The 26,673-nt window shown below is 36.2% G+C and overlaps 2 protein-coding genes, 1 non-coding gene and 1 pseudogene across 3 annotated transcripts; 1 reads left to right on the top strand and 3 right to left on the bottom strand.

Annotated features, from left to right (window-relative positions):
* Nucleotides 1-4,889: 4,889 nt before the first annotated feature.
* On the bottom strand, nucleotides 4,890-7,051 carry LOC147788897 (uncharacterized; annotated as a pseudogene).
* A 3,328-nt stretch (nucleotides 7,052-10,379) lies between these two features.
* Nucleotides 10,380-12,555, bottom strand: LOC147788895 (uncharacterized). Its single transcript, XM_087118481.1, has 2 exons — nucleotides 11,442-12,555; nucleotides 10,380-10,999 (listed from the first exon to the last, which is right to left on the bottom strand). The coding sequence occupies exons 1-2, from the start codon at nucleotides 12,553-12,555 to the stop codon at nucleotides 10,380-10,382; spliced, it is 1,734 nt and encodes a 577-aa protein (XP_086974607.1).
* Nucleotides 11,870-11,975, top strand: LOC147788896 (small nucleolar RNA R71). The gene has a single exon (XR_015412589.1). It is a non-coding gene; the product is annotated as a small nucleolar RNA R71 (small nucleolar RNA).
* A 2,743-nt stretch (nucleotides 12,556-15,298) lies between the features above and the next one.
* On the bottom strand, nucleotides 15,299-17,740 carry LOC111794386 (glycosyl hydrolase 5 family protein-like). The gene is made up of 3 exons (XM_087118321.1): nucleotides 17,162-17,740; nucleotides 15,993-16,590; nucleotides 15,299-15,786 (listed from the first exon to the last, which is right to left on the bottom strand). Exons 1-3 carry the CDS (start codon nucleotides 17,738-17,740, stop codon nucleotides 15,356-15,358), a joined length of 1,608 nt encoding a protein of 535 aa, XP_086974447.1. The 3' UTR covers nucleotides 15,299-15,355.
* Between the last annotated feature and the right edge of the window lie 8,933 nt (nucleotides 17,741-26,673).

Raw genomic sequence — 26,673 nt, 5'->3', positions numbered from 1 at the left:
AATAGAATGACGTTTTATAGCATTTTTTATAGCTATAATCGATGCTATAAAAGAGTATAAATTTATAGCTTATATACGTTGCTATAAAAACATTTTATAGCTATATAGACCTTTAAATTAATGCTATAATAAAATTAATTATTCATTTATAATCATTATAGTTACCATAATAAAATTTTAATAACATTCTTTTAATAAAATTTAATTCAAATACTAAATAAACACGTAAAATACTCCTAGCACATTAAATACCATGACTTCCATTCATAATTGAGATTTCATAATCTATTTCCATTACAATAGTAGTATCCCATCATTTCCTAAAATAAAGTTATACAAACGATACAAGATAAAATATTCTCCACTACTTGCAATGATTTTCAACGTCTGGAACCGTTATCATGATACGACTTTATAGTGCAAGTCCTCTATCCCAGAATCATCTATTGACAGAAAAAAATAATAGGCAACCTGAACTAGCTCTAGATGCAACTACTCTGGAATATTCAACATTAGCAACAAAGAGACGATCCCCTAACAGGACAGCAGTTGACCCGACATCTTTCTACATGCCTCTCTCTTCTTTAATATAGTCTGCATGTTTAAAAACCTCAGCTGCAAAATAAGTATTTTCTTAGTTTATGCTCCACTAGTAAGGCAACAGGAAAATATGAAATTATAGGCACAAATTATAACTTCTTACTAATAGCTGTCTTTGTGTCTTTGATAAAGTCCTGATGGCTACTTTGGTTATTGAAAAAATTGCACTTAAGGTATTCCGTTGTTCTTGACCCAAGTACATCAGAGTGTCTATTAAACTGGAGAAAAGAAGGAGCATTCATGCATCACACTAGACCGTTATCATATCGAGTAACATCATCTCAGATATTTCCAGAATTACCATTAATGTTAAAACAAACAAAAAGTAACTTATCATTCTTCCATCACATGTATCATCATTTTAAATTATAGAACAACACAACAATAATGATCAACAAAGAGTAAAAGGAGAAATATAAAAAGAAAAGGAACCTGCTCATAAGCGGGGAAGAAGAAATTATCCAAGATCCATTCAGGAAAATTATCCCCCACATAATTTCTTTAAATCATCTCTACTGAGAAATTATGACAAGATAATGATTGCATCCTTACCGATGATGATGAAGCAAGGTCTTCTGTATTGAGTAGGTTTACAAGTCTCATGATGAAGCAAGGTCTTCTGTATTGAGTAGTTTTGCAAGTCTAAAGTTCCCAGTGCAAAAATTTAAGATATTAGCCCTTGCTAGAGAAATAACTACTAAAGAAATTCCATCCGGTAAAACATGGAAACAATCGTACCAAGTCGGACATCATTGCTCTTCGCAAGAAACATATTGGAACACTAGAATAGAAGAAAATTTGAAAAAACAAAAAAATCAAGAACCATTAATGAGACTTATAATTGCAAGGTTGGGTATGTTAATACCTTATGGTACCTTAAGATCTCTTTGTACCACCCGATTGGAGTGCAGATGAACTACAGCTCAGCTAGTACCAACTATGCCAACCATTTGCAAAGTTTTTGAGATAAAAAAAAATTGACAATCAGACATAGATTCGAAAGGAAAAAATAATCACGATTACGAACTTACTTACTCAAGAAAGTATGTCCTCTAGAAAGTATGTTCCTCTGACATTTTTTCATGTTGGACCACAATAAATGATTTCATGCTCAATAAGTAGAATACATGAGGTAAATAATGAGAAAATGGTGAATAAGAGTGCCATATTAAAAACAAAAAGACTTGATATGACTGTATCTTAGAGAGTTATCACACCCCAAATTTAAAGATTGCCCATCCTTGAGCAATCATTCTCTCCACTCTCCCCTTTTTTCTCCTTAACAAAATTTTTCTTTCTATATTTATGTTGGTGGACTATTAGGATGTTTTAGATCACATTCTTTATATTCCTTCCTCAAATTAGTTTTTCCCCACATTTCACCCTACACTTATCACTAAATCTTACAATAAAAATAACACATTTCTCACTTCCACCACCGTATTCCCCAAAACACTTCTAAATACCATTCCTTTTACCTTTGCTTTTGTGACTTGCTTCATAATTTATTTCATTAACTTTCTCTTATCACGACACAATTATTTTTTTTCCTCCCAAGAATCCTACAAGTCATCCCCCTATTCTCTGGGTGCCTCCACTTGTGGTGCAAATCACGTAACTCTTCAAAGGATGACTATATAGGCTAACACTCATTCTCCCTTAGCTCGACTCTCTTGCTAGCATCTTGTAGTGTTTAGTGTGGCTACATTTGTGATGCAACTCACCTGAATAATAAGGATAGTTTTTTTATTTTATTTTTTTTTAACATTTACATCCCAATTACATTCGATTCAGACATCTTCATTGGTGATGCAGATTGCCTGAACCAGCAATTGAGACAATTTGTTTGCTTTCCACTTTTTTAGCATTGAGAGTTCAAGCTTTAGGATGAAGAGGAGTAGTCTCGGGTTTGGTTTTTTTTTTTTTTTTTTTTTTGTGCTTTGCTTTGCATTTTTGATGGGGTGATAGAATTGCTTTAATACCCCCAAACTTAAACTAGCCATTGTTCTCAATGAGCATTAGTGTGGATGTCGAATCATTCTTGAAAGTAGATTGAGGTGCAGAAACTCTTGGTTATTGTTTTTGTTGGAAAAATGATCTAAAGGTTGGGTGAATTATGGGAATTCTTTCTGATTAAGGTGGATTATCATAGATTGGATCCTCAACTTTGATGAATACTCCATTCCATTTGAGCCCTTAACCCCTTTGTCCTCTCAGAGAAACACAGCACTCACCTTATTGTTTTATTTATCCTATTGGAGCATTTGACAATACATCCCTCGTTCTTGCACAAAACATCATGACTGCATATGAAACCATGCATGATCTATTGCCCTTCCTAAAACTGCATCCTAAAAAAGTTTCATGCTTCTAGTGTGCATGCATGTGCATGATTCAAAATTATATGCAGTCAACAAAACAAAACAAACATAACATAAGGATGTATACTTCTAAATCAAACAACAATGTTATAAAGGGTGTGATCAGAGAATTCCATTGATTTTAGCCATCATTAGAGGAAGAGCGTTAGAGGAAGTGTTCTCTTTCTCCTCTACCACATTCGATGATTCTTTGCGGCTCCACTCTTTAAAAATCTCTTCTGGAAAACTTGGGAATGCTGAATTTTTGGACTTGGTTCTTAAGGCTTTATGTATTTCCTCATCCCTCTTTTTGACATAAGACCAATACGCCTTGCAACTCTCTTCACTGTTTTTGCACCAGCTGAGTAAAGCCTCTTACTGTTTCAGCAGTTGATCCATATCGTCTGTTGCTCTGTTGTCCCTCCTCTTACCACTACTGGTGCCATCCCTATGGGTTTTATGTAGTCCATCAAATTTCTTGCCTCAAGTTTTTCTTCTTCTTCATCAAAAGGAACTGCAGCCTCCAGGCACAACATGGTTATCAACTGTGGAAAAAACAGCCTCTCCACTTTCTTACTTGCACATTTGACAATCTCATCCGCTACAATCTTGCCCACATCGATGCTCAAATTCATTATGATTGCATACACCAGTAAAACTCTATCAGCTAACAATGTAGTATCATGTGTAGTGGGTAGTAAGTTGGTTTTTACGAAGGCAGCCCAAACTTTTGCTTCGGGGTTGAGGTCTGCTGCTATTATCGTCCTTGCTCCTCCTCTCGAGAGCTACCACCGTGTTCCTTCTATGGCTACCATCTTCAAGGCCATCTCAAGTTGATCTTCCGATGGAGCTAGCACCATTTCCTTGAAGGTGGTGTGCTAAAAAAATTGTAGGTGAAACAGTTGGTTGATGGCTTTAGGGCTCCAATCAACTATTTTTCCTCTCACTAATGTTGTGTACCCTTCCACTTGATCAATATGTGCGTAAAACGCCTTCAGTATCGGCACTATAGCTTGTTCCCTTTAATGACAGAATATCTCCCACCCTAGATCGTTGATGGCGTTAAGAAAGGATTCCGGAAATGTAGGGTAGAATGTTGGGAACCTTCTTTCCACCAACATTACTCTTGACTTGAGGATCTCATACTTGTTGTACGCCTCCTCGTTTGCGATTATTCCTTTTTGTGTTGGGAGGTTCTCCATTTTGTTCTTGCCCTTTTTCTCTTCGTTTCGAACCGGTGCCCATTAGGAAGAGATCTTGATTTATTCTTGTAATTCATCACGTTGCACTTCTTCCTTCCCTCGCACCGTTTTTTTTTTTTTTTACATTAAATTGTTGTAGTTTTTTTTTTTCCTTCTTTTTTTGTTTGACAACAGATTGCTGCTATTTGTTCCTTTTTTCTTTTTTTTTTTGTTCTTTTGTTTTACAGCAGATTGCTGTCAAGTTTTCCTTTTTCTTGTTTAACAGCAGATTGCTGTCATCTTTTGTGTTGGTGCTTTGACTTGAGGTTTCGTGAGAAAGTGCATAACAATTAGATCAAATTCATGCAAATGAGGGAGAACACGGTCAGCATACACTGAAAGAGAATAACTTTGTCACTAATCACAACCTAGTATGTACCAAGTGTAGTTGACCTCCTTACTCCTTTGAAATTAGCCTTTTTAACAACATTAGAATCCTCCTAATTCATCTACCAAAAATTGGCTACTTCCTTGGGGCATGTGAATCATTCATGATAAAAACGTAAAATAAATCTAAAAAAAAAAAAGCAAAAAACTATCATTCTAAGATAAGTGAAGATAACTATTTAAAAACGACTATAAGTGCATAAATAAAAGGAGAAGTAAAACTAACTTGGCTTCCCGGGAGTTTGTTACCTGTTACTACTGTTCTTTGTCAGCTACCTTTTGCCACAAAATGTTTTATTTTTCAGCCTTTTAAGCTTAAAGAGACAATGCCTCTTTTTACTTCTCCACCCAAATATGGCTTCAGTCTCTGTCCATTCATTGTGAAAGGTCTCCTTTCATCTAGATGTTTTATCGTTATTGCCCCTTCAACTATAAACGGACTGGACCATCTTGATTTTAATTTTCCAAGGAATAATTTCAGCTTGGAGTTGAATAGCAACACTCTTTGTCCTTGGTAGAATTCCTTGGGCCTAATTTTGTTGTCATGCCACATTTTGTTTTTTCTTCGTACATCTTAACATTTTCGTAGGCTAGGTGCCTAAATTCTTCCAACTCATTTAGTTGCATTCGCCTCAAGTCTCCATTTGTTGCATAGTCAAAATTTAACTTCTTTAATGCCCAAAATGTTTTATGTTCCAATTCTAGGGGTAGATGGCATGCTTTCCCAAAAACTAGCTTGTAAGGAGACATTCCTAAAGGGGTTTTGAAGGTTGTCTGGTATGCCCATAATGCATCATCAAGTTTCATCGACCAATCTTTCCTGTCTGGTTGTACCACCTTTTCCAAAATACTTTTAATTCCTCTGTTGAAGACCTCTGCTTGTCCATTGGTGTGTGGATGATAAGGTGTCGCCACTCTATGTTTTACATTGTATCTCTCTAAAAGACTATTCATCAATCTGTTCACAAAGTGCGTTCTCTCATCGCTGATTAATGCTCTTGGTACACCAAACCTAGTGAATATGTTTCTTTTTAAAAACTTGAGTATGGTCTTCCCATCATTGGATGGATAAACTATTGCTTCCACCCACTTGGACACAGTCGACAACCACTAGAATAAATAAGTTCCTATAATGGCGGAAATGGTCCCATAAAGTCAGTGTCCCATACATCAAAAAGTTCCACTTCTAAAATTGAATTCAGGGGTAGCTTTTCTTTTTACTGATATTTCCCGTCCTTTTTCATTGATCACAACTCTTGCAAAATTCTTTTGCATCTTTGAAAATTGTTGGCCAATAGAAACCCGATTGAAATACCTTGGCTGCTGTCCTTTGCCCTCCAAAATGACCTCCATACGGAGATGCATGACATTGTTCAAGAATTGTTGGTATTTCGTTGTCCGAAATGCATCTTCTCACTATGCCGTCTCCACATTGTTTAAAAAGAAAAGGTTCATCCCAAATGTAACTTTTGGATTCGTGGAAAAACCTCTTCCTTTGTTGATAATTTTTCTCTTCGGGTATGATGGCACAAGCCAAAAATTTTGCTATGTCTGCATACCATGGAGTTGCTGTCATTCTGCTACCGCTGTAACTGCTCCTACTGCTATAGCTGCTGCTACTGCTGTTTATTCCAAGCCACTGTTCATCCGAAAATGCATCATCAATTTCTTTGCATACCTTTTCTTCCATGTTCAACATTCTAGACAAGTGATCTGCTACATGGTTATTAGCACCTTTCGTGTCCACGATTTCTATCTCGAACTCTTGTAACAGTAGAATCCATCTAATTAATCTTGGCTTGGCATTCGGTTTCATCATTAGGTGCTTGATTGTTGCGTGGTCAGTGTGCACTTTCACCTTCGCTTGAAATAAATAAGCTCTGAATTTTTCAACAGCGAATACTACAACCAACAATTCTTTTTCAGTGGTTGTATAATTCACTTGAACCTCATTCAACGTTTTACTTGTATTAAGATATGATATTTGGCGATATATTTTAATAATTAGTTAGGAGTATATCTTGGATATTTTGAGAGTTGTTAGTAGTATATTTTATCTTAGATTTGATTAACAGTATATTTTATCTTATTTACAAGATTTAGTTAGTTATATATTTTTTCTCATTTTTAGGTATTAGTTGATAGTTTGTATCATATTTAAAACGTGGTAAACATTAATGAAGATCATACTTTCGATCCCAATTCTATTTCTATTTCTCATTCTTAACATGGTATCAGAGCACCGATCTTGGTGTTCTTAAATATAAAAATTTCTTTTATGGCGGAATCAGCCAAATCCAGCTTCAAAATTTCGGAGGTTGATTTAACACATCCTGATTATATTCATCACTCTGATCAGCCAGGATATTCACTTGTTCCAATCAAATTAAATGGAGCAAATTACAAATCCTGGAATAAATCAGTAATGCATGCTCTTATTGCCAAGAAGAAAATTGGCTTCATTGATGGCACAATTGAAGAACCGTCTCAAGATGCAAATTCAACCGAATTTGAACTACGGAATCAGTGCAACAGTATGATAATATCTTGGTTAACTCATTCCGTTGAAGCACATATCGCTAAAGGCATTATTCACGCCAAGACAGCTCATCAAGTGTGGGTTGACCTTCACGAACAATTCTCACAAAAGAATGCTCCAGCAATTTTTCAGATACAAAAGTCGATAGCAACGATGTCACAAGGAACCATGGCACTGTCAGCATATTTCACCAAGCTCAAAGCACTCTGGGATGAACTGGAAGCGTACCGCACACCATTTACTTGTAATCAACGTCAAATACATGTTGATCAACGCGAAGAAGACAAGTTGATGCAATTGCTCATGGGGCTCAATGAGTCTTATAAAACGGTGAGATCTAACATATTGATGATGACTCCATTACCTAATGTGAGGCAAGCCTATTCATTACTTGTACAAGAAGAGATGCAGCGTCAGGTAACTTCTGAACCTACTGAGAATTTCTCGATTGCATCAGCAGTGCAGAAGAGAACAAAATATTCAAAATTCGCCAAGGACAAATCATGTGAACACTGCAATAAAAGTGGTCATACAATTAATGAGTGTCGAACCCTTAAGTTTCACTGTAAATTTTGTGATAGAAGGGGACATACAGAAGGTCGGTGTCGGCAAAAAAATAATTATGGAAGGGCAAGACAAGTCAATCAACGCAACAATCGTGGATATCGATCATCTGCAAATATGGCCGATGTTTTTCTGTTGAATATAGAAGAACAGTCACCTAATTCCATTCCAAATTTTTCTTCTGAGCAATTACAACAGATAGCACAAGCCTTATCTGCAATCAATCATCACCCTTCTGGTAATTCTGACAATCACATCAATGTTGCAGGTTTGTTTCCAGTATCTACATTATCTATTAACTTTGCGAGTTCTAATTCATGGATTCTCGATAGTGGAGCTACGGATCATATCGTATCAAAATCTTCTGTTATGACTGAACCGAAGGCTGCCATCATGTCTACAATAAATTTACCTAATGGAGGGACAGCACATGTGTCGCATACTGGCAATATTTCCCTTAGCCCTGACCTTAAATTAAACAATGTTTTTATGTGTGCCTTCATTCAATTTAAACCTAATGTCCATCAGCAAACTTACCAATGACTTGAAATGTTATGTCACCTTCTATCCTGATTCTTGTGTGATGCAGGACTTGGCTACGGGGAAGATGATTGGCTCGGGTAAACAATTTGGAGGTCTCTATCATATTTCTTCATCTCCAATCAAATCTTCAGCTCATCAAATATCTCAGTCATCTGATTTGTGGCATTTACGCCTACGTCATCCTTCTTTTTCTCGTTTTAAATTTCTAGCTGATCAATTGCATCTTAATAATGCTAGTTATTCTCATAACTGTAGTATCTGCCCGTTAGCAAAATAAACTAGGTTGTCTTTCCCAAGAAGTTCAATAACAACCCATTCTGCCTTTGATTTGATACATTGTGATGTTTGGGGACCACATAAAATTCCTACCCATTCTGGTTTGCATTTTTTTCTGACTATTGTTGATGATTTTACTCGATGTACTTGGGTTTTTCTAATGCAACATAAGTCAGAAGTACATCATTTGTTAATGAACTTTGTTAAATTCGTTCAAACTCAATTCAATACTACTATCAAAATAGTTCGATCAGATAATGGGATTGAGTTCCTATCTTTGCAACCATTTTTTACTTCTTGTGGCATTGAATTTCAGCGCACTTGTGTCTATACTCCAAAACAAAATGGAGTCGTAGAACGTAAGCATCGTCATATTCTAAATATAGCTTGGGCTCTTCTCTTTAAGTCATAGGTTCCACTTAATTTTTTGGGAGAGTGCATTTATGCTGTTTATCTTATAAATAGAACGCCATCACCATTGTTACCTAACAAGACACCCTTTGAAGCACTCTACAAACGACCACCTACATTTCACCATCTTAAATTTTTTGGTTGTAAATCTTATGCAACTATAGTACATCCTAAGCAAAAATTTGAACCTCGGGCAATTCCTTGTGTTTTCGTAGGATATCCTTGTGGTCATAAAGGTTACAAGTTGTATGACATGCAATCTCACAAATTCTTTATTAGCCGTGATGTTAAATTTTGTGAAGATGATTTTCCTTTTTCATCAGCTTCACAAACTTTGACATTAGCTCTTTCGACTCCTATTGTACCACTTCATGATCCTATTCCTCCTTCACCTCCTATTCCTTCACCTACTACTTCGTCGTCTCCTCCACCTTCTGTTCCTTCTCTTGATCTTCTAAACTGATTGTAATTTGATTGTATCACAAATAACCATCCTAGAAGCAATAATGTGACTTTCCAACAAGCCTATCAAGATTTTGATCAATGAACGGTAAGGGAAAATAATCCTTAGGTGTCGCTTTGTTTAGCCTTCTATAATCCATGCAAATTCTCCATCCATTCACTATTCTAGTGGGGATCAACTCATTATTCTCATTTGCCATTACTGTTATCCCTCTTTTCTTCGGAACACATTGAATAGGACTGACCCAGCTGCTGTTTACAATTGGATAAATTATACCAGCATCTAGCCATTTGAGAATCTCCTTTCTAACGACCTCCTTGATCATGGGATTTAATCGTCTTTGTTGCTCAATGAATTTAATTTTTCCTTCCTCCAATTGTATCTTGTGCATGCATAGTGAAGGGCCAATTCCCTCTATATCCGCCAATGTCCAACCTATCGCCCCCTTGTGCTTCTTCAATGTTTCTAGGAGCATATTCTCTTGAGCCGAAGATAGTGTCGCTGAGATGATGATGGGTAGTGTCTTCTTGTCACCTAAATAAGCATATTTAAGGTTAGGAGGTAGTGGTTTCAAGTCCAGCTGCGGTGCTCTCTCAATAGATGATCTCATCGGGGAACTCTTTCTTCTCTCACATTCTAGTGACTCAAAAGTTCTGCTGAATTCACCTAAAACTGCTAACTATTCTATTCTGTCATTCCAGCTCCTGTCTTCTTCCTGCTCGCTTTCCCCATCATCCCATTCCTCGGTCGCTGGTTGTTCTGTCAATTTATATACTGGTGAGCATCCTCTGTCACTGCTAGATATTTCATGCTGTCATTGATATTAAATTCAACTTTTTGGTCACCCATTCTTAACGTGATGGTTCCTTTGTAGACATATACTAATATTCTTCCGGTCTTCAAAAATAGCCTACCCAAAATAATTGGTACATCATGATTGGCTTCATAATCTAAAATGATAAAATTTGCAAGAAATATGAATTTGTCAACTTGACTTAAGATGTCCTCAATGTTTCCTTCGAGATAAGTGATGGAACTATCGCTAGTTGTAAGGTGACTGTAGTCGTTCTAGCCTCTCCAATCCCCAAATTCTTGTAAATGGATAGAGGCATTAAGTTGATGCTTTCTCCCAAGTCACATAATGCTCTTCCTAGCTCCTTTCCTCCAATTGATACGAGAATAGTGAACGACCTAGGGTCTTTCTCCTTTAGAGGGATCTTGTTCTTCAATATTGCACTACACTCTTCATTTAGTGACACCACCTTAAATTCTTCACACTTCCTTCTATTAGTGAGTACATCCTTCAAGAATTTCACATAATTTGGCATTTGCTTCAAAGCTTCCACTAGTAGTATGTTTATATGAATTTCCTTCAGAATATCCATAAACTTCTCAAAATGGACTTCCTCTTTCTTTCTTTTTATTCTTTGTGGAAAAGGAGGTGTTGGTGTGTATGTTCTGCTCTCTTGTCCAGTTGTTTGCATTTTAGGCTGCTCCTCAATTTCTGCATAATCCTTGTTGTGTTCTTTCTGTACAGCAGGTTCCTCATTCCTCTGCTGTGTATCAGTAGTTTCTTGGGAATGGCTGTCACCTTGTTCTGCACTTTTTTTCTCCCCTGCTGGGTATTTTTTTTCCACTTCTCAACACTATTGCTTGACATTGCTCTTTGCCTTCTCTTTTTGGTGTTTCGGTGTCTGCTGGCAGCTTCCCAAGAGGCCTATTTCGTAACTCAGTTGCTAATTGACCTACTTGAACTTCCAAATTTCGCGATGAGGCTTGTTGATTTTGTATCACGACATCATTTTTAGCCATATATTCCTCTATTAGGCTTTCAATAGATGTTCCCGATGTGTATTGAGCTTGGCTAGTTCCTTTCCCTTGGATGTTGACTTGTTGAGAACTATAAGCCAATTGATTTTGTAATCCAAAACCCGGAGGGTAATTTGTTTTAGGTGGCATTTGTTGTTTGGATGAGCCTTGTCTCTTCCATGAGAAGTTTGGATGATTTCTCCACCCCGGATTATAAGTATTTTAGAAGGGATTATTTTTTGAGTTGCCTTGACTAGCTTGATTCCCGACATAGAAAATTGAGGCCGAATTGCTTGGACATTTATCAAAGGTGTATTCCTCTCCACAATATACACAAGATTCGGCTACTGTCTGGTTAATTACAGCAGCTGTATGGACTGGTGCTTTAAACATGAAGTCTTGTCCCAACGCTAGATTTTGTAAAATATTAGTCACCGAAGCTAGTTGAGCTTTGATAGAAGACAAAGCATCAACTTCAAGTACTCTTCGAGTCTTCTTTCCTTGATTGCTTCTCACATCGGCCCATTGACAATTGTTAGATGTTATTCTCTCTAAAATCTCATATGCTTCATTGTATGTCTTTGACAAAATAGCTCCATTGGCGGAAGCATCAACTACATGTTTAGTAGCAATATTTAATCCATTGTAGAAAGTCTCCATTTGTATACAATGAGGTAGTCCATGGTGAGGACACTTTCTAAGCATCTCCTTAAATCTCTCCCAAGCTTCACTTAGTGTCTCATCTTCAAACTGTTGAATAACAACAATCTCATTTCTGAACCGTGCGTTTACAGTGGGTGGAAAATACTTGATAAAAAATTTCTCTACTAGACTATTCCAAGAATCAATTGTTTCCGGTGCTAAGGTATTCAACCATGATTTAGCACCATCCCTCAATGAATATGGGAATAAGCTCAGTCTAATCACATCTTTATCCAGTCCTTGGAATCGAAATGAGTCACTAACTCCCAAAAATGACTTTAGGTGTAGGTGAGGATCTTTCGACGGCAGTCCATGAAATTGCCCAATGGTTTGCAACATTTGAAACATCACGGGTTTTAGCTCAAACGTGGTTGCTTGCATTTCGGGTCTAATAATGCACGGATTTAGCTCTTCCACAGCTAGGTGTGCATATGCTCGGATCGCTCTTTCTCTGTCATCTGCTAAATTTATGGCATTGGAAGTAATTCTCTCTTGATTAGACATCATCGCTTGATTTTCAAACTCCCAATTCAACTGGGCTCCAAGTTCTATTTGCTGTATATTCTGTTCTATCATTTTCTTTTTCTCCTTCCACCTTCGTCTAAATGTTCTCTCTATTTCAGGATCCAAAATAAATTCCAAACCTGTAAGTGGGTTCATACACAGAATTCTGCATCAGTAAACTCAATTCTTCCGCAGTAAATACAATAGTTGAAAATTCAACTTACTATGGCTTCTTGTTGGCTCTAGATCACGAAAATCTACAAGTAAAATAACCAAATTAGGTTCCCCGGCAACGGCGCAAAAAACTTGATCGCTTGTGGATGTATATAATAAAATGATGTAAACTTCACAAGAATAAGTGAAAGTATACACTACCACAAGTAGCAAGTAATAAGTAAATTATCGATTCCACAGAGAATTTATCTTTTTGGTTAATTTTATCGCTGGAAATTAAGTGAGTTTTTGGGTAACATTCAAATGGGTGTTGGTGATTTTAACTACTTAAACAAAACTAAAACAGAGTGCCACTGCTGTCGAAAAACAAAAAATGATGAGAGAAAATCAACTATAATGAGGAAGGTTCCGCTAAGAGAGATTTAATAGGTAAGTTGTTGAGTTTTGTGGTAAATTTTAGTTCCTTTTAATAGATTCCTAGGCCCACTTCCGAGGGTCAAGAATGGTGATTATTTCCATAATCGTTATAATTTCTATTAACAAGACTCTGGGAGAAGAATTATTCCTAACCCTTCGATTACCCTTCAAGTGTCCTTGCTATGGAACTCTACGAGAAGAATTATTCCTAACCCTTCTATTACCCTTCAAGTCTCCTTGCTATGGAACTCTAGGAGAAGAATTATTCCTAACGCTTCTATTACCCTTCAAGTCTCCTTGCTATGGAAATAGAGTATTAAAGAGGATTTCATTGCTCCCTCTCTTCTCCCGAATAGGAGAACAACTATGTATGTAAAGTAGCTAATTAAACACACATGTAAATCATTAACAACAACTCTTTAATAAACTAAAATCATACCGTAACCATACTTAAACTATATAAAACTCTTTCGCCTCCCCTATAAAGTTTAACTCTCCATACAAATTGAATTAAACAGAGGAACCCACATCTTAATCATATAAAATTGATAGAATAAGAAAAGAGAGTAAGGAAATACAGAGTTATCCAACTTTGTTGCCGTTCTTCAATGGAAGTTCCCTTCCCTTGAGCACTCACATCCACCTCTTTGCCCTAATCAATCCTTGTTGGTCTCCTTTTCCTTCTGCTGTCAACAGCTGCTGGATTAGGGTTTTCTTCTTCTTCTCTGGTTTCATAGCAATTCACTGCAGCAGAGGCTGCTGCTGTGTAATTCGATTTTTCTCCCCAAAGTGTGGCTCCCCTCCTCTTGGTCTTCCTTTTCCTTTTATATTGAGCATGGGTTCCCCCTTAGGGCTGAAAAGGTATAAGTTGTCCACATAGGATGTTCCTCATTGGGTAATCAATGACCCACCTGGGCTAATGATGTGGATTTAAAATTTACATGTCATCCCCCATTTATTTCCAGATTTGCTACTCCCTCATGGTTCAACATAAATGTCTGAAATTTTACCACATAACTCAATTAAATGTACAATTACGATCGATTTATGCCAAATCATATTTTTTTCATGTTGGACCACAATAAATGATTTCATGCTCACTAAGTAGAATAAATGGGGTAAATAATGAGAAAATGGTGAATAAGAGTGCCATATTAAATACAAAAAGACTTGATAGGACTCTACTTTTAGAGAGTTATCAGTAACCTTAGAGTAAATAAAAAGTCTTAAACTACATTAATTAAATATAATAACTCAAGATTATCATCCACAACAAACAAAAAAAAAAAAAAAAAAAAAAAAAAAATTGTTACCATCGAAGAATCTTCCTTGAAGTGCATATTGCATTATAGAGATGTTTTGGATCATGTAAAAAACTCACCCCCAAAAGTTTATTTTCTCGGGCCATTTTTCTTTCTTGTTTTAAAGGGGGTACCACGGGCTACTTTTTTGTCAGTTTCTCACAGCAGCATCATTGACAAGTTCTAAACAAACATCGTACCTAACAATCATTGTGCACTTATGATGACATCAAGAAAGATGGCAGTTCTCAACTGATATTGTATCTTACTATTGTCATAAAGATGCACAGACAATTGTTTTGATGTTACTTTTTTTCAGTATCATCATACCCCAACTTCCATCACATCATACGATGACACTGATGGCAGTTTTGAAACCATCGGTGACAATGCATTACTGACTGAAATTTTGGTAGTAAATGTATCAAAATTTAGAGAGAAATTTTTTTACTTCTTCCTTGTTAAAATGATGTGGCTTCACCTTGCAAGGAAATTTTTATTTTGTCTAATGCTCAAAGAGACGATTTCTAAAATATACTTCCAATATGATTCAACATATTTTGTAATTTGTTTTAATCTAAATTTAACATTTGAAGTGTAGAAATTGAACCATGACTTTAGCTGATAGAGCAAACATGGAACCGTACTGGAATGGGCAAAAGAACATAGTATTTTGTGTTGTGTTTTTTCCCCCTTTTTTAGTTCAAGAATCGGAGATGAGAAGATTGAAACATCATCATTTACAATGACAAAGTGTGTGTGTCATCCACTAGGTATGCTAGAATTGGCAAAATACACCGTACTTGAGGGATGTGAATGCGGAAGGCCAATTTTATAAATGATATCATATCATATGCGCTAAGCTAATAAATTAAATTAAAGAGTGAGGAAACTCACGACGTAATGGAATATCATCGGACAAGTTAATAAGAAAAATAATGGTTTCAAATAGAGAGAAAGATCGTTCAACAATACAGTAATATGTCTTTAATGAAAGCTCTGTATCTTTAATGAAATGAATAAAGACCATGTGAAATATACAATAATATAATTACCACTCGAGATTACTTTATAAGTACATTTGATTGAACAAGCTTAAACCATTGACTTTGGGGATCTTCTTGGCATTGAGAATCATCTTGACACATGCATTTCTTAGTCACGATTTGAAGTGAATGTGAAGACCTTTGCAAGCACAGGGTCAGTCCTTGTTCATCACTAGTGGCCAGTTGAAGTTTGGCATTTGAAGCATATTTCCAAGAACTTTGTTTGCTCGAGCAATCTTGAGACAAAATTGGAGGGAGTCCATCTCCTACGGCTTTCAAACATAGTATAGATCCCGACAACTTAATTGGATCTCCATCTTCATCGTGGCTCCAACGATTAGAAGTCTTACAACTACTAATTCTTAATTGATACTTCTTGTTCGTTCTCACACACTCGCCACTTTGAGGATGGTACATTATGAATGATGTTGTGAGATTTGAACTTGGATCTGTGTCGGAAGCAACCGTCTTGATTATTTCATTAGTAGGGACAGAGGAGTAAAATCTTAAAATTGAAAGCAATAGATCTTATTCTTAAAAAATAAAAAAAAATAAAAAAATAAAAAAACTGAAAAACCAATGGTAGAAGACCAAGGGTTAGAAAAGTAACCTATAAATGTAAAAGATGGGGAAGAAATCGCAGAATTTATCGTACCTTGAAGTTTTGTTTGCATAAGCTGAAATCTTTGATGAAATTTAGGGTTTTTGGCTTGCGTAAAATTTGAATTTAAGACACCAAAAGTTTCCTCAGCATTTTTCACGCCTTCTCGGTAGTAGTAGCTACCTTGCAAAGCCCACAAGCCCCAGTCAAAATCATTCTCAGTAAGATAGGAAAAGAAGCAGCTCAAAAATCGATTTTGGCCCTCGTTTGCACCAGTTTGGTCGATCCCAAATTCACTAACAAATAGAGGCACGGGATTTTGTCCTCTCACTAGAAATCCAGCTCGGTCTTCAAATCCTTGGTTAACGTTTGCACAAAATGTGTTTAATGGCTTTGATGTCCACGACCCGCCCATGTTGTTTGTGAAGGAGTACAAGTGAGCCTCAAATACGAGTTTGTTGTCTAAGTTAAAGCCCAAAGATTTGTTCTTCACGAAGCTGAGATCAGTGTCGTAGCCTAGCCCAGAAACCACCACTAGTGCATTTGGGTTGATTTGATGAATAAGCTTAGCTCCTTGGCTCATGTACTGAAACCACTTGTCAACATTCTGGTTTGGTCCTCGCAGCTCGTTTCTCAAGCTCATTGCTATCACCTTTTGCATATTTATTATCATGGAATCGTTCAAAACATAATCTTTAATAATGCTTCATCGAATAAAGTTATTTGATCCAACTTCACCGTTGGTTTCAATTATATTCTACCGTTTAGAAAGTGTTTAATGCATCCATGGAAAATGCTATGAAACCTCCACATTGGTGAGGCTAGAAGGATCCATGATATAAGCAAAGAAAAATTATCTCCATGCTATGAAACCTCTTAGATCAAACTAAGAGCAAAGACGTTTATGCCCAAAGTAAACAATTATCCACACAATTGTAGAATAGTGGATAAAAATTTATAATCACCTAAAATAACACTTAAGGTTTGCTATGCTCTAGGGTATGACGGCGGAGAAGAAAACTATACCATCGTGCAATACTATATTGCTTGTGCATGCTTGTGAACTCGTGGACAAAAAGGAAAAAAGAAATATCTTTTGAGACAGAGCAAGTTACCGAACTTAAGATTTGTACTATGATATCACTCATATTTCTGTAGTTTTAAAAGTTTCAAAAAGAAAAAAGAAATTAAAAAAAAACAAAAAAAGGAAAAAAAAAGCATACTTGAGATTTATGTTTTAGACTTTGAGCGGCCAAGCCAATTCCTTGTAGCCATTCTTGAGGATCAAAATAACGATCTCCAAAGAAGCCATTGCCATCGTCATCGTTACAGCACCAACGTGGTTGGCTTATATGGTTATCTGAAACCACCATGACTCCATGTGTTGCAAGTGAATCAACAACAGCTCCATAAGTTTCAACAAGAGTCATGTTCAACATAAAAGGATTATTTTGGGTTATGCCTGTCATGGCATTTTTCATATCAAAATTCTCGAGGGATTGTAGAACGGTCAAATTGGCATAGCGTGTGAACATGTGGATTGAGTACGTCAAGCGCACACAATTGAACTGCAACTTTGCTACCATAGCGGTGATGCTGTCAAGCGGCTGGAGGTGAAGACCCTCTGCGAGCATGGCCTGCATGTGAGATGGCCAGTTTACGCACACCAACTTCACACGTTGGCCCGTTGTTGCATCGATGATCCATCTTCCACTGGTTGAAAGAGGCAATGAGTAGGCTTTGGCAGTTAACAAGACAAAAACACAAGCTAGAGCAATATCTTTCAATTGTTTTCCTGCCATTTTAGCTCTGCTTTGAATTCAATGATTTCAAGTCTGCTTATTGAAACACACAATTCTTCGATATTTATAGTTGCTCATAGTAATCTATATTAAAACAAAGGTAGAGCTGGATAAGGTAAAAATAACTTGTAACAAATTAAAATATGAGATGTTCTAACTATATTTTGCTTTAAACTCTAAATTTACGACCAAAATCCTATTCATGATTTTAAAGTTTGTTAGTTGAATCCTTTAAGCCAATGCTTGGAAGGATTTTGAAGCAGAGTATGCTTCTGCGCACAAGTTGTATGTAACCGTTCAACTTAAGATTTTTCTTCTCTTCTTATTATTGTTATTATTGTTTTTAACTCGAGTGAAGTAATATCTTAATTGAAGAAATTTTCATAACTCAAAAAGTATGGTAAGCTTTGCTATATAAGGAATTGAATGCTTAAGCATTCACCTTAGCTACTATTTTTATATTCAATTTGTGACGAGGATCATGCTCCAATATTTGATAAAAAAGAAACCTAGAAGAAGAACACATGCTCTAACATATTACTTTTGTTCACACTAAGTTTCTCGACTTAACTAGTTTGTTAGCCACATTTATGGGTGGTTAACGAATTTGCAAGAAATTAGATAAGTAAAGCGAACAAACTTTGAACTAATTTGAAGGTAATAAAGAGTATATGAATATATACACTACAACAAATAATAGATATGATAGCTTACGAAAAATGCTATCATAGACTTTTTATATCGTTTTTCGTACGTCGTGACAGCCCATGTTATTAAAAGTTTGAGACTTTTTATAGCATTTTTTTATAGCTATAATAGATGCTATAATAGAATGACGTTTTATAGCATTTTTTATAGCTATAATCGATGCTATAAAAGAGTATAAATTTATAGCTTATATACGTTGCTATAAAAACATTTTATAGCTATATAGACCTTTAAATTAATGCTATAATAAAATTAATTATTCATTTATAATCATTATAGTTACCATAATAAAATTTTAATAACATTCTTTTAATAAAATTTAATTCAAATACTAAATAAACACGTAAAATACTCCTAGCACATTAAATACCATGACTTCCATTCATAATTGAGATTTCATAATCTATTTCCATTACAATAGTAGTATCCCATCATTTCCTAAAATAAAGTTATACAAACGATACAAGATAAAATATTCTCCACTACTTGCAATGATTTTCAACGTCTGGAACCGTTATCATGATACGACTTTATAGTGCAAGTCCTCTATCCCAGAATCATCTATTGACAGAAAAAAATAATAGGCAACCTGAACTAGCTCTAGATGCAACTACTCTGGAATATTCAACATTAGCAACAAAGAGACGATCCCCTAACAGGACAGCAGTTGACCCGACATCTTTCTACATGCCTCTCTCTTCTTTAATATAGTCTGCATGTTTAAAAACCTCAGCTGCAAAATAAGTATTTTCTTAGTTTATGCTCCACTAGTAAGGCAACAGGAAAATATGAAATTATAGGCACAAATTATAACTTCTTACTAATAGCTGTCTTTGTGTCTTTGATAAAGTCCTGATGGCTACTTTGGTTATTGAAAAAATTGCACTTAAGGTATTCCGTTGTTCTTGACCCAAGTACATCAGAGTGTCTATTAAACTGGAGAAAAGAAGGAGCATTCATGCATCACACTAGACCGTTATCATATCGAGTAACATCATCTCAGATATTTCCAGAATTACCATTAATGTTAAAACAAACAAAAAGTAACTTATCATTCTTCCATCACATGTATCATCATTTTAAATTATAGAACAACACAACAATAATGATCAACAAAGAGTAAAAGGAGAAATATAAAAAGAAAAGGAACCTGCTCATAAGCGGGGAAGAAGATCCATTCAGGAAAATTATCCAAGATCCATTCAGGAAAATTATCCCCCACATAATTTCTTTAAATCATCTCTACTGAGAAATTATGACAAGATAATGATTGCATCCTTACCGATGATGATGAAGCAAGGTCTTCTGTATTGAGTAGGTTTACAAGTCTCATGATGAAGCAAGGTCTTCTGTATTGAGTAGTTTTGCAAGTCTAAAGTTCCCAGTGCAAAAATTTAAGATATTAGCCCTTGCTAGAGAAATAACTACTAAAGAAATTCCATCCGGTAAAACATGGAAACAATCGTACCAAGTCGGACATCATTGCTCTTCGCAAGAAACATATTGGAACACTAGAATAGAAGAAAATTTGAAAAAACAAAAAAATCAAGAACCATTAATGAGACTTATAATTGCAAGGTTGGGTATGTTAATACCTTATGGTACCTTAAGATCTCTTTGTACCACCCGATTGGAGTGCAGATGAACTACAGCTCAGCTAGTACCAACTATGCCAACCATTTGCAAAGTTTTTGAGATAAAAAAAATTGACAATCAGACATAGATTCGAAAGGAAAAAATAATCACGATTACGAACTTACTTACTCAAGAAAGTATGTCCTCTAGAAAGTATGTTCCTCTGACATTTTTTCATGTTGGACCACAATAAATGATTTCATGCTCACTAAGTAGAATACATGAGGTAAATAATGAGAAAATGGTGAATAAGAGTGCCATATTAAAAACAAAAAGACTTGATACGACTCTATCTTAGAGAGTTATCCCACTCCAAACTTAAAGATTGCCCATCCTCGAGCAATCATTCTCTCCACTCTCCCCTTTTTTCTCATTAACAAAATTTTTCTTTCTATATTTATGTTGGTGGAGTATTAGGATGTTTTAGATCACATTCTTTATATTTCTTCCTCAAATTAGTTTTTCCCCACATTTCACCCTACACTTATCACTAAATCTTACAATAAAAATAACACATTTCTCACTTCCACCACAGTATTCCCCAAAACACTTCTAAATACCATTCCTTTTACCTTTGCTTTTGTGACTTGCTTCATAACTTATTTCATTAACTTTCTCTTATCACGACACAATTATTTTTTTTCCTCCCAAGAATCCTGCAAGTCATCCCCCTATTCTCTGGGTGCCTCCACTTGTGGTGCAAATCACGTAACTCTTCAAAGGATGACTATATAGGCTAACACTCATTCTCCCTTAGCTCGACTCTCTTGCTAGCATCTTGTAGTGTTTAGTGTGGCTACATTTGTGATGCAACTCACCTGAACAATAAGGATAGTTATTTTATTTTATTTTTATTTTTTTTAACATTTACATCACAATTACATTCGATTCAGACTTTTTTTGCTTTCCACTTTTTTAGCATTGAGAGTTCAAGCTTTAGGTTGAAGAGGAGTAGTCTCGGGTTTTTTTTTTTTTTTTTTTTTTTTGTGCTTTGCTTTGCATTTTTGATGGGGTGATAGAATTGCTTTAATATCCCCAAACTTAAACTAGCCATTGTTCTCAATGAGCATTAGTGTGGGTGTTGAATCATTCTTGAAAGTAGATTGAGGCGCAGAAACTCTTGGTTATTGTTTTTGTTGGAAAAATGATCTAAAGGTTAGGTGAATTATGGGAATTCTTTCTGATTAAGGTGGATTATCATAGATTGGATCCTCAACTTTGATGAATACTCCATTCCATTTGAGCCCTTAACCCCTTTGTCCTCTTAGAGAAACACACCACTCACCTTATTGTTTTATTTATCCTATTGGAGCATTTGACAATACATCCCTCGTTCTTGCACAAAACATCATGACTGCATATGAAACCATGCATGATCTATTGCCCTTCCTAAAACTGCATCCTAAAAAAGTTTCATGCTTCTAGTGTGCATGCATGTGCATGATTCAAAATTATATGCAGTCAACAAAACAAAACAAACATAACATAAGGATGTATACTTCTAAATCAAACAACAATGTTATAAAGGGTGTGATCAGAGAATTCCATTGATTTTAGCCATCGTTAGAGGAAGAGCGTTAGAGGAAGTGTTCTCTTCCTCCTCTACCACATTCGATGATTCTTTGCGGCTTCACTCTTTAAAAATCTCTTCTGGAAAACTTGGGAATGCTGAAATTTTGGACTTGGTTCTTAAGGCTTTATGTATTTCCTCATCCCTCTTTTTGACATAAGACCAATACGCCTTGCAACTCCCTTCACTGTTTTTGCACCAGCTGAGTAAAGCCTCTTACTGTTTCAGCAGTTGATCCATATCGTCTGTTGCTCTGCTGTCCCTCCTCTTACCACTACTGGCGGCATCCCTATGGGTTTTATGTAGTCCATCAAATTTCTTGCCTCAAGTTTTTCTTCTTCTTCATCAAAAGGAACTGCAGCCTCCAGACACAACATGGTTATCAACTGTGGAAAAAATAGCCTCCCCACTTTCTTACTTGCACATTTGACAATCTCATCCGCTACAATCTTGCCCACATCGATGCTCAAATTCATTATAATTGCATACACCAGTCAAAATCTATCAGCTAACAATGTAGTATCATGTGTAGTGGGTAGTAAGTTTGTTTTTACGAAGGCAGCCCAAACTTTTGCTTCAGGGTTGAGGTCTGCTGCTATTATCGTCCTTGCTCCTCCTCTCGAGAGCTGCCACCGTGTTCCTTCTATGGCTACCATCTTCAAGGCCATCTCAAGTTGATCTTCCGATGGAGCTAGCACCATTTCCTTGAAGGTGGTGTGCTAAAAAAATTGTAGGTGAAACAGTTGGTTGATGGCTTTAGGGCTCCAATCAAATATTTTTCCTCTCACTAATGTTGTGTACCCTTCCACTTGATCAATATGTGCGTAAAACGCCTTCAGTATCGGTACTATAGCTTGTTCCCTTTAATGACAGAACATCGCCCACCCTAGATCGTTGATGGCGTTAAGAAAGGATTCCGGAAATGTAGGGTAGAATGCTGGGAACCTTCTTTCCACCAACATTACTCATGACTTGAGGAGCTCATACCTGTTGTACGCCTCCTCGTTTGCGATTATTCCTTTTTGTGTTGGGAGGTTCTCCATTTTGTTCTTGCCCTTTTTCTCTTCGTTTCGAACCGGTGCCCATTAGGAAGAGATCTTGATTTATTCTTGTAATTCATCACGTTGCACTTCTTCCTTCCCTCGCACCGTTTTTTTTTTTTTTTACATTAGATTGTTGTAGTTTTTTTTTCTTTTTTTGTTTGACAACAGATTGCTGCTATTTGTTCCTTTTTTCTTTTTCTTTTTTTTGTTCTTTTGTTTTACAGCAGATTGCTGTCAAGTTTTTCTTTTTCTTGTTTAACAGCAGATTGCTGTCATCTTTTGTGTTGGTGCTTTGACTTGAGGTTTCGTGAGAAAGTGCATAACAATTAGATCAAATTCATGCAAATGAGGGAGAACACGGTCAGCATACACTGAAAGAGAATGACTTTGTCACTAATCACAACCTAGTATGTACCAAGTGTAGTTAACCTCCTTACTCCTTTGAAATTAGCCTTTTTAACAACATTAGAATCCTCCTAATTCATCTAACAAAAATTGGCTACTTCCTTGGGGCATGTGAATCATTCATGATAAAAACGTAAAATAAATCTAAAAAAAAAAAACAAAAAACTATCATTCTAAGATAAGTGAAGATAACTATTTAAAAACGACTATAAGTGCATAAATAAAAGGAGAAGGAAAACTAACTTGGCTTCCCGGGAGTTTGTTACCTGTTACTACCGTTCTTTGTCAGCTACCTTTTGCCACAAAATGTTTTATTTTTCAGCCTTTTAAGCTTAAAGAGACAATGCCTCTTTTTACTTCTCCACCCAAATATGGCTTCAGTCTCTGTCCATTCATTGTGAAATGTCTCCTTTCATCTCGATGTTTTATCGTTAGTACCCCATAGGGAGTGACTTCTTCAACTATAAACGGACTGGACCATCTTGATTTTAATATTCCAAGGAATAATTTCAGCTTGGAGTTGAATAGCAACACTCTTTGTCCTTGGTAGAATTCCTTGGGCCTAATTTTGTTGTCATGCCACATTTTTGTTTTTTCTTTGTACATCTTAGCATTTTCGTAGGCTTGGTGCCTGAATTCTTCCAACTCATTTAGTTGCATTCGCCTCAAGTCTCCATCTGTTGCATAGTCAAAATTTAACTTCTTTAATGCCCAAAATGTTTTATGTTCCAATTCTAGGGGTAGATGGCATGCTTTCCCAAAAACTAGCTTGTAAGGAGACATTCCTAAAGGGGTTTTGAAGGTTGTCTGGTATGCCCATAATGCATCATCAAGTTTCATCGACCAATCTTTCCTGTCTGGTTGTACCACCTTTTCCAAAATACTTTTAATTCCTCTGTTGGAGACCTCTGCTTGTCCATTGGTGTGTGGATGATAAGGTGTCGCCACTCTATGTTTTACATTGTATCTCTCTAAAAGACTATTCATCAATCTGTTCACAAAGTGCGTTCTCTCATCGCTGATTAATGCTCTTGGTACACCAAACCTAGTGAATATATTTCTTTTTAAAAACTTGAGTATGGTCTTCCCATCATTGGATGGATAAACTATTGCTTCCACCCACTTGGACACATAGTCGACAACCACTAGAATAAATAAGTTCCTATAATGGCGGAAATGGTCCCATAAAGTCAGTGTCCCATACATCAAAAAGTTCCACTTCTAAAATTGAATTCAGGGGTAGGTTTTCTTTTTACTGATATTTCCCGTCCTTTTTCATTGATCACAACTCTTGCAAAATTCTTTTGCATCTTTGAAAATTGTTGGCCAATAGAAACCCGATTGAAATACCTTGGCTGCTGTCCTTTGCCCTCCAAAATGACCTCCATACGGAGATGCATGACATTGTTCAAGAATTGTTGGTATTTCGTTGTCCGAAATGCATCTTCTCACTATGCCGTCTCCACATTGTTTAAAAAGAAAAGGTTCATCCCAAATGTAACTTTTGGATTCGTGGAAAAACCCCTTCCTTTGTTGATAATTTTTCTCTTCGGGTATGATGGCACAAGCCAAAAATTTTGCTATGTCTGCATGCCATGGAGTTGCTGTCATTCTGCTACCGCTGTAACTGCTCCTACTGCTATAGCTGCTGCTACTGCTGTTTATTCCAAGCCACTGTTCATCCGAAAATGCATCATCAATTTATTTGCATACCTTTTCTTCCATGTTCAACATTCTAGACAAGTGATCTGCTACATGGTTATTAGCTCCTTTCGTGTCCACGATTTCTATCTCGAACTCTTGTAACAGTAGAATCCATCTAATTAATCTTGGCTTGGCATTCGGTTTCATCATTAGGTGCTTGATTGTTGCGTGGTCAGTGTGCACTTTCACCTTCGCTTGAAATAAATAAGCTCTGAATTTTTCAACAGCGAATACTACAACCAACAATTCTTTTTCAGTGGTTGTATAATTCACTTGAACCTCATTCAACGTTTTACTTGTATTAAGATATGATATTTGGAGATATATTTTAATAATTAGTTAGGAGTATATCTTAGATATTTTGAGAGTTGTTAGTAGTATATTTTATCTTAGATTTGATTAAAAGTATATTTTATCTTATTTACAAGATCTAGTTAGTTATATATTTTTTCTCATTTTTAGGTATTAGTTGATAGTTTGTATCCTATTTAAAACGTGGTAAACATTAATGAAGATCATACTTTCGATCCCAATTCTATTTCTATTTCTCATTCTTAACATGGTATCAGAGCACCGATCTTGGTGTTCTTAAATATAAAAATTTCTTTTATGGCGGAATCAGCCAAATCTAGCTTCAAAATTTTAGAGGTTGATTTAACACATCCTGATTATATTCATCACTCTGATCAGCCAGGATATTCACTTGTTCCAATCAAATTAAATGGAGCAAATTACAAATCCTGGAGTAAATCAGTTATGCATGCTCTTATTGCCAAGAAGAAAATTGGCTTCATTGATGGCACAATTGAAGAACCGTCTCAAGATGCAAATTCAACCGAATTTGAACTCTAGAATCAGTGCAACAGTATGATAATATCTTGGTTAACTCATTCCGTTGAAGCAGATATCGCTAAAGGCATTATTTACGCCAAGACAGCTCATCAAGTGTGGGTTGATCTTCACGAACAATTCTCACAAAAGAATGCTCCAACAATTTTTCAGATACAAAAGTCGATAGAAACGATGTCACAAGGAACCATGGCACTGTCAGCATATTTCACCAAGCTCAAAGCACTCTGGGATGAACTGGAAGCGTACCGCACACCATTTACTTGTAATCAACGTCAAATACATGTTGATCAACGTGAAGAAGACAAGTTGATGCAATTGCTCATGGGGCTCAATGAGTCTTATAAAACGGTGAGATCTAACATATTGATGATGACTCCATTACCTAATGTGAGGCAAGCCTATTCATTACTTGTACAAGAAGAGATGCTGCGTCAGGTAACTTCTGAACCTACTGAGAATTTCTCGATTGCATCAGCAGTGCAGAAGAAAACAAAATATTCAAAATTTGCCAAGGACAAATCATGTGAACACTGCAATAAAAGTGGTCATACAATTAATGAGTGTCGAATCCTTAAGTTTCACTGTAAATTTTGTGACAGAAGGGGACATACAGAAGGTCGGTGTCGGCAAAAAAATAATTATGGAAGGGCAAGACAAGTCAATCAACGCAACAATCGTGGATATCGATCATCTGCAAATATGGCCGATGTTTTTCAGTTGAATACAGAAGAACAGTCACCTAATTCCATTCCAAATTTTTCTTCTGAGCAATTACAACAGATAGCACAAGCCTTATCTGCAATCAATCATCACCCTTCTGGTAATTCTGACAATCGCATCAATGTTGCAGGTTTGTTTCCAGTATCTACATTATCTATTAACTTTGCGAGTTCTAATTCATGGATTCTCGATAGTGGAGCTACGGATCATATCGTATCAAAATCTTCTGTTATGACTGAACCGAAGGCTGCCATCATGTCTACAATAAATTTACCTAATGGAGGGACAGCACATGT

The sequence above is a fragment of the Cucurbita pepo genome, chromosome 16 (genome assembly GCF_057944985.1).
Source record: "Cucurbita pepo subsp. pepo isolate OVF chromosome 16, ASM5794498v1, whole genome shotgun sequence".
NCBI classification, from domain to species: domain Eukaryota; kingdom Viridiplantae; phylum Streptophyta; class Magnoliopsida; order Cucurbitales; family Cucurbitaceae; genus Cucurbita; species Cucurbita pepo.
This window is presented reverse-complemented; position numbering and strand designations above follow the sequence as displayed.